Source organism: Rhinopithecus bieti, unplaced genomic scaffold (assembly GCF_001698545.2).
Source record: "Rhinopithecus bieti isolate Rb0 unplaced genomic scaffold, ASM169854v2 scaffold_13262, whole genome shotgun sequence".
Taxonomy (NCBI): Eukaryota; Metazoa; Chordata; class Mammalia; order Primates; family Cercopithecidae; genus Rhinopithecus; species Rhinopithecus bieti.
The window spans coordinates 2,102,510-2,111,317 of NW_016808004.1; the positions used below are offsets into that span (position 1 = coordinate 2,102,510).

General features: G+C 52.1%; 1 protein-coding gene across 4 annotated transcripts in view; it reads right to left on the reverse strand.

Annotated features, from left to right (window-relative positions):
- Positions 1-3,692, reverse strand: part of DAPK2 (death associated protein kinase 2) — a 141,634-nt gene extending 137,942 nt beyond the window's left edge. The window contains exon 1 of one of the 4 annotated variants that reach the window (XR_001887827.1): positions 3,268-3,654. Coding sequence is in view for 2 of the 4 variants with exons in the window: in XM_017884972.1 (XP_017740461.1) it covers positions 3,268-3,525 (258 nt within the window). In the remaining 2 variants the exon portion in view is untranslated. Of the gene's footprint in view, positions 1-3,267; positions 3,655-3,676 lie in introns of those variants that run through there. The other 3 variants (XM_017884975.1, XM_017884972.1, XM_017884974.1) reach the window with 3 other exon arrangements.
- Positions 3,693-8,808: the final 5,116 nt, after the last annotated feature.

Here is an 8,808-nt window from a genome sequence, read left to right on the forward strand (position 1 = left end):
GGGGGGGGGGCAGGTGGGCCCCTAGGGGCAAACTAGGTCCACCAATTAGGCTTAGGTCATCTTTCCAGCCTTTGCCTCCTCCCTTACATATCCTATATTCCTGTCAAAGTTGACCTTTCCCATGCCCTTAAAACTTTCATCCCTGCTACGTCTTGGCTGAAGTGGGGCCCTTGCCAGGGCAGGCCCAGCTGGAAAGCCCTGGAGAGTGGGCAAAACTGCCCACTTCCCAAAAGACCCAGCCAAATGCTACCATCTCTGTGTGGCTCCATGATCCTTGCCCTCCCAAAAACAGATGACAATTCTCCACCTCTTCAAGTTCCCCAAGAGGGCTCTTCCTACATTTTTAGGGCTTGAGTTGATCACATTCTGGCTACGTTTATGTCTAACCCAGAGGGTGGGAATAGATTCCATAGTCATCACATAGACCAGGGTTCAAATCCCAGCTCCTTCACTTACTGGCACATTGTGCTTAGCTGAGCACAGATACCTTTTCTGAGTTTCACATTCCTTCCATGGAAAGTGAACGTAAGACAATGTCTAGTGTTGGTGAGTATGTGCGGCAACTAGAGCTCTCCAACACTGCTGGGAGGGGTATACACTGGGACCACCTTTGGAAAACTGTTCGGCAATTTCTTTGGACATACCTAAGAGAAATGCATGCAGATGTTTTCCCAAACGATCCACGTTAGAATGGTCACCGCAATACAATTAGTAATAACTAAAAATTGGAAACAACCAAACAGTTATCAATAGAAGACTGGATAAACAAATTGCAGTACTATATACCCATACAATGGGATCATTATCCGGCAATGAGATTAACAAACTACTGTTACCTGCAACAACATGGACGAATCTCAGAAACATAATGTTAAATGGAAGTAGCCAGACATAAAAGACTGCATACTGTGTGATCCCATTTAGGGAAAATTAATGCATGGTGCTAGACGTCAGAAGAGTGGTTATCCCCTTACTCGGGATAGTTGGAAGAGGAGCTTCTGAGGCTTCAGGGTGCCGGCAACGTTGTTTCCTGATCTGGGTGGTAGTTAGACGGATATATGGGATGTAGGTTTATTTTGTATGTGGTCAAAATTTTACATAATTTTAAAAAATGAAACTAATATGAAACAAATGAGATAACCCATGTGTAATTTTTTAAATGGTCCCTGGATAACGTGAATTCCTTCCCTCCTCTTGCCCCATAAGGGCAAGAATTGTGACATTCTCACCCCTTGTAGTAGGCTAGTATACAGCAGGCACTATATAAGTGTTGGCTGATTTTAACTTAGCTCCCCAGCCTCCTTTCTCAAGGCCGCTGCTCAGATGCTCATCAGATAAAACAACTGATAACCACTTCAAGCACTTTCCTAACACCGCTCCTAAGGAGAATTTGCATTGTACTAGTTTAGAAACAAACTAAAGGGGTGAAACTGAGGTGGAATTATTGTCACCAGCTATGACCCAGATAAGGACCCAGAGGCACAAGGACCTCTCCAGCCTCAAAAGCTGAAATCACATGGCAGAGGGGAGGGACACAGTTACAACTTTTGGCCAGAGGCACAGGCCATCAGCTCCAGATGCTCCCAGGATGATACCCACCTTAATGCCCACATTTCTCCTGAAGGAGTCCTTGGAACTCAAATTCCTGCCTACAACTCTAATAGTAGGCAACACTTGAGGGGGCTACCACAGATTTCCTAGAACTCCACAGAAAGGGATCCCACAGATCATCTATTTAGGGATTTTTAGACCTGCTTCAGGATCACCAGGGTGAGAAGGGGAAGCCAGAGCAGTTCCATGTTATCCATACTACATGTTGGGGTTCTGGGTAAGAATTCACTGTGAAATAGAAGTTTGAAAACCATTGCTGTCTGGTCTAACCCACTTGCTTTTACAAGAGGAAGCTGAGGTCCAGACAGGGAAGAGACTCGCTGAACATCACATGTGTGACCCACCCTACTCCTCTTCCCAGGGTTTCTTCTGTTGATTGCCACCCCAACTCCTCCAAGATGGCACCAGGGTTGGCAAAGTCAATGGCTTCCTGAGGGACAAGCTAGGAGGATGTGTCTAGGGCTGGAAGATCACCTCACAGGAAACTCGCAACACTCACGAAGCCCTCTCCCACACTGGCCCAGCTCACTCTGCAAAGTGAACTCTCTCAGTTCCTCACCCCACCTCACCAAGTGCAAGTGAGTGAAACGGGACCACAGCAAGAGGGCAGGCAATGGTTGGGCCAAACACACACGACTGTCTCATTACACACACCCCCATTAGGAATCAGCATACTCAGGCTCTGGAGAGGCTACCAACAGAAGGGATGGGGCGCTGGCATTACAGAGCTCCTCTCTACATTCCAGGCTTTGACCCATCATGGTCTCTGATGAGGAAGCTGGGGCCCACAGAAGGTCAGCCACCTGCCTGAGTTGACCCAAGACAAACTTGGTCCCTCTGGCAAAGATCCAGCTCCCTTGGGAAGCCTGCTTGTTCACCCCACAGCTAACAAATCAGGAGGCCTCAGGGAGGTGGGCAGGCTGGGTGCGGGTCTCATTCCTGCCAGCCAGGAACTTACCCCAGAGGAGCAGACCTCCAGCCACATCCACACACCCCTAACTCCTCTGCCCAAGTCTCCTCAGAAGCTGCTGAATCATCAGTGGTGCCACTTGAGGTGCTCAAAAAACATCTTGGGAGATGAGTGGTTTGGGGAAGGACAGGGCTCTGAAGTTAGCTGTGAAGAGGCCAAGGCACCAGGGCCTCTTAGGTCAACAGGACTCTCCCAGGAATACCTTCCACAGAGGCAGTTGAGAAACGCAGTGTCAGAAACCAGAGCAGCTGCCCTCCAATGGATTCCAGTGTACAAGATGTCAGGCACTGTCCCTGCATCTGCCCCCGAGGCAGCCAGCTATGGTGCCCTCTCCTCCGGTGTGCACCCCTACCTTACCATTACCTGCACGGCTTCAACGAAGCTCACCTCTCTGGGCCTCGTTTTCTCTTTTGTAAAGTAAGAATACCAGTTTCCACCGTGCAGAGTTATAGTGAGGGTTAGCCAGACCTATGCAGGCCTTGGGACCTCCACAACGCCTGGCCCAGAGTCCTAGTCAACTGTTAGCAACGCGCTTCCAAGCCCTTCCACCCCAACCTGCAGCACGCGTACTGGCTGCCCCTTGCCCACCCTAGCTCTGCCCCAGGCAGGGGCGCCTGACGGCGGGGACCACAGCTTCATTCGGCCCCACAGGAGGCTCAGACATCTGAGCACCCTCCTCGCATCACCTCCTTGTGCCAGGCGGGAGCAGGAGGTGAGAGAGTCGGCCCAAGCTGAGAAGACTTGGCCGGGAGCTGGGCGTGCTCTGCTCGTTCCAGGGGGCCTAACTTGATGGACGTCTGTGTCCCATCTCCCTGCTGAGTGCTTGGCTCTGCCCACAGCCCCCATCCTGTCTCCCAGGTCAAAGTGCCAGGCTCCGGAGGGCGCCCCAGGGCAGCAGCGGGCAGCTCCAGCGCTCGGGTGCCGGCCACAGTGCCCCAGGCCATGGCGTCAGGCACTGGGGCGGCGGGCCCGGGATCTGCGAGCGAGTGCCTGGATCTCTTGGCCCCGCCAGCCCCAGCCCCAGCCCCAGGCGCTGCTACTGTCAGGCCGCGCGCCCCGTCCTGCCCGTCGAGCCCGCAGACAGGTGCTACTCACGGCGGGAGGCTGCGCTGCGGCGACCACGGCGGGCACGGCGGGCACTGGGGACACGGCAGGGTGAGCTGGGCTCGGCCCTGCAGTCCTCTCCTCCCAGAGCGCCCGGCGCCCGCCCGCAGAGCAGCCGAGGAGCCGAGGGGGCGGAGCGGCCAGCCCAGTCCCAGGCGCCGGCTGGAGGCGCGCCCGACTGCCCGGGACGGGGCTCTGGGCGCCCCCTGCTGGAGCCCCCTCCGGACAGCCCCGGGGCAAGAGCCCAGCTTCCCGGCCAGGTAGGGGACGCCCCAGGGCTCCCAGGCTCCCGGGAGAGCGGGGAGAGTCGGTAGCAAGACCCTCTGCGCGTCCCTACCGGCTCTGCCGCGCACATGCTACGTGGTCTTGGGCAAGTCGGCTACCCTCCCCCGGCCTTATCTGGAAATCGATTTGAATGAGCTTGTATGTGTGATATGGTCTGGCACAATCCTCAGAAAATGGCAATTGCGTGCTCCTCTCCCCACCATACACACCGTGAGCGAGGAAGCCCCACTGAGGAATAGGCCGCCTCCTCCCTCCCAGCCAGCTCTGCTCCCTACACCGCAGACTCTCCTGGAAACCTCACGCCCACAGCGCATGGCAAGGTGGGGGCTGCAATGAGAAGGGCCGCTCTGCTCCTCACTGCCCCCGACCCAGCCTGGGAGCAGCCTGCCCTAGTTTGCCCTTTGTCCTAGCATGGTTGGTAAGTGAAGCCCCCATCTCGCCATCACGCCTTCCTAATAGAGGACTTGGGAGGGGTTCCTCCTTCTGCCCTCTGCCAAAAAAATCCTGAAGAAAAAAAGGAATGAGAGTGGAGTGGGTGAAGGGAGGAAGGAAGGGAAAACAGAACTTAAGCCAAGTTCATTAGTCTTATTTCAAAACAAGAGGCTGTTTAGAGGAAGCAAATGAGGACCCCCCCCCAACCCCTGGAATTTCCATCCCTAAGTCACCCACGGGGCTCCTCAAAAGGGCTTTAGATTCAGTCCTACCACCAGGTTCAAAGCCCTGCCCTGCCACTCCGTATGTATGTTCTTGGGCATGGCTCTTTCTTCATCACTAAAGTGGGAGAAATGCTCCTTCCGGTAGCTCCTAATGAAGCTATGGTGGGGTTGAGATGAGATGGAGTGTGTAAGATGCACCTAGAGGACCTCTACCAGTGTGAGCACACACACACCGTTCAGCCTTTTGGACATTGGGACAAATACAGATGGACCCCGCCCTCCAGCTGAGCAGTGCCTCCGCGTCCAGGACATCCTTGAGAAAGAGTTCCTTGTTTACAAACTTCACAATAATCCAGAACAGTGCCGTGAGCGAGCCTCCTCTCCTAAGAGCACCATGATATATAGAGTAATATCCAAGACCAGAGGTGGCTTCTGACGTCAGTGGACCTAGGGGAAGGACACCCACTGGTGAAGTTTCACCAACATGGGGAGTCCCCTACCAAACTATCCCTGAACACCTCTTCCTCCATTTCCATTTATCTGTCACTGATGACAAACCATTACCAGCCTTGGTGGCACAGGACAACAATTTCACTATGTTCATGCATTCTGAGGGACAGAAGTTCAGACAGCACAGTGTGTACGGCTTTATTTCTGCCGTGCAGTGTCTGGGATTTCAACTGGGAACACCTGAATAGCTGGGGGCTGAAATCATCTGGAGGCGTCTCCATTCCCATACCCACCTGAGCTGTGATGAATCCAAGCCTGGGCCCAGCTGACCCTGCTGATCACCTACATGTGGCCTCTTCATCTCTTTCCCTTGAGCCTCATGCTTAATACCTCATTTTCAGCAGCAGCAGCCCCTTGCATGAGTCAAAAGAAACATTCTTGGATTTAGCAATTGACAAAGTTAGTCAGAGTCCATTGCAGCTGGAAGGGTCATTGTCAATTGACCCATTGCAGCTGGAAGGGTCATTGTCAATTGACCCATCCAGCCTGGCCACTTTTCAGATGAGGAAACTGAAGCTCGGAGAAGGGAAGTGACTTGCCCAACATCACACAGCTGATGAGAGACAGAGCTAGGATTAGAACCAGGCCTCCTCCAGATTCTGTGTGGTGCCCCTTCCACTGTACCTGCCAAAATGCAATTACCTAGGAAGGTACCATCTGGAGATGCATCTTATGCTTGAGGTTGGGTGAGTTTATCAGACCCTTACCTGAGGACAGCGACAGGGCACTGAACACAGGACCAAGGTGGACATCAGCAGAAAAGGGGAGGCCCCAAGGACAGTGGCAATGAAGACACAAACTCCAGAATGAAGCCAGAGGCAGTCCAGGTATTAAGAACTAAGAATTATCCAACCCAGCTCCAGTCCCTGCATGGTTCCCACGGCTGACCAAATCGAGTGTAAATGCCTTACCCTGGCATTTAAGGCTCCAACCCTGATTTTCCTGCCGTGTATGCACACTCTCTTCCCTCCTCTGCATGTATATCCAGCTCTTTTGCCAGGTTGGATTATTGGCTGTTCCTGCCTCCATGCTTTTGTTTATTTCCACTACCACTCATCCCATTCTACAAAATCTTATCTATCCTCTAAGGGCCTTCTAAAGTATCATGTCTTCCACAGAAACTTCCCTGGTCTGCCCTCTAAATACCTCTCTCCTTTGAACCCCACCACTCTTGGTTGGTAACCTTCTTGTCATCTTCCTTCCTCTATTTTAATTAGTGTCTACTACTCTTTTTCTCAAGGGCAAGTACAATTTCTTGTCCATCTTTGAACCCATACAATGCTTGATATCCCAAACCCAGTAAAAGTTTCTTAAACAGAATTAAGGAAGGTAAATATCACAAGATAAGGAGCCACAGCTGTCTTGTTTTCTATTGTCCCCTAAGAGCACCCAAGCACCTGGCACTTAGTAGATGCTCAATAATCTTACTTCAAGCACTTCCTTCTAGGGGGATGGCATTATCCTCTTTTACAGATGATGTAACTGAGGCTTGGGAAAGTTGATTTGCCCAAACTCATCCAATTTCTAAGTGACCGAGCTGTGATGTGAATCTTGCCTACTGGTCTCCAAAGCTGTTCCCTCTGCTGCCTTCCCTCAAGTGAAACTTCCAAGATTTCTAAAACAGTGTTAATATGGGACTTTTCAGCCCAGGCAGTACATCAGAATAACTGTGAATAACATGGGGTGTTTAAAATCCCCCATGCTCAGACTGCACCCTACATCAATTACATCAGAACTTCTGAGGATGGGTTCTGGGTATCAGTTTTTGTTAAACTCCCCACGTGATTCCCAGTGCACAGGTTGAGACCCAGATCCAGTCTGTTCATGTCACAGAGACCTGGGGAAATTCTCAACCCTCAATGGCAAACGCATCTGAGTACCTGCTTTGTACAAGACATTCCAAGGGACTGTGAGATGGTAGAGTCACAGGAACTGTGCTTCCCAGGAATGAGAATACAAGCCCATAGATAAAGATGTAACCATGGCAGGCAGCAAAGGGCACTAGTCATGGTGATATCCTAAAGCATACTTTGGTGACTGGCACGTTTACAGTGCCTAAAAACCTCCTGACAAGGGGGCAAAGTGGGGATTAAGATGCTGCATGTGTTGGCCATGGCAGATGGCACCTGGGCTGGCTTACAGCATGTGTAATGTGAGGGCTAAATGCAGAGACTCTGACGCCAGACTGCCTGGGTCCACACTCAGGCATCCCAGTATGTAGCTTACGTACCATGTGGTCTGGGGCAGGCTACCTGATCTCTCTGTGCCTCATTATCCCCACAGGTCAAATGGAGCTTCTGGTAGCATTTATCTCTTGGGCTGTTGTGAGCGTGCAGTTACTTTTCAATTAGATCAGTGTCTGGCACTTGGTAAAGTGCTCAATGATTGTTATTATTCCCTAAATGTCTGGCAGTAAGCTCCCCTGGGGAGGAAATGGATCTTATTCATCTCTGCATCCCATCCCACCTCTAGCCGGGCCCAGAGAACTGCCAAATGCAGTCTGAAATGCAGTCTTCTTGACAACGGGTCCAGCCCTGACTCTCAGGCTCTCCGCCAAGGGAGTGCACAGGTGATTCCTCCCCAGCAGACTTGCCTACTGGGTGGAAGGCCGGCAGGAAGCTTCTTCCTCCCAAACTGACCTGGTGGCCTGGCTTCTCAGCCCTTCCCAGCCGTGCCCTCCCTGCCCTAGATGGGAGGTGTGGAGCAGGCTTGGCTTGGCAACCCTTCCTGCTTCCCCCCGACCCCTGGGCCCACTGGTTCTTGCAGCCAGAGGCAGCTGCTTCAACCTCCAGCCTTGCTGGACTCAGCACCACAGGGATGGGGCAGGGAAGGGGAGGAGAGAAGAGAGGAAGGAGGTGGGGGATGGGAGGCTTTGCCTCTCTCTAGAGAATCTGGGGGATGGGGATTTCCTGGACATGTGTACACACTCATTCACTCTGCAAACATTCAATAGGACCTCCTGGGGTTACGTGCTGGAGCAGGGTCAAATAAAGACCCAATGCCATGAAAGGTCAGATCTACTCCAGAAGGAGCCTCCAGAGAAAAGGGAGGCTTGAGTCAAGCTTGAAAGAAGAGTAGGAATCACCTGGAGGACCAGAAAAGTCCATAGTGGGGCAAGGGAGGCAGGGCACATGGGGTATGAGCAGCTGTGCAGGTAAAGGGCTGTGGGTATGAAACCACTTGTCATTTACCGCCCCTATTTCCACCTAAGCCAGCACAGGGGCCACACTATGGGATCATGACCCATGCATATGCCATTGCCTTCTATTCGGGACGGAGGCTGGTAACATATTGTGTGGCCAGGACCCCTCAAACTATGCCCACCTTCAGGGCTACAAAGTCCAACCACCTACTTCTTTAGGCTCAGAAATCAGACAGGCCTATTTGTATTCCTGCTCATCCACTTTCTGAGCCTCCGTTATCTCATCAATAAAATGGGAATAATTACGTCTTTTTCTCAGGGCTGATGTGAGGACCAAACTCACAAACACTGTGGCAGATGTTTGAGAGAGCACTGGCTTAGCACCATAGGAAAGGTTTGAGAGAGAGAGAGAACTGGCACAAATACCAACCTCCCTCCCAAACCAGATCCTTCTGTCCCTGAAGACAAGTCGGTCACGTGTGCCCTATCTTTCCAGCCATGTTGTTCCTGCCTCTGTCTCTGAAATGCTT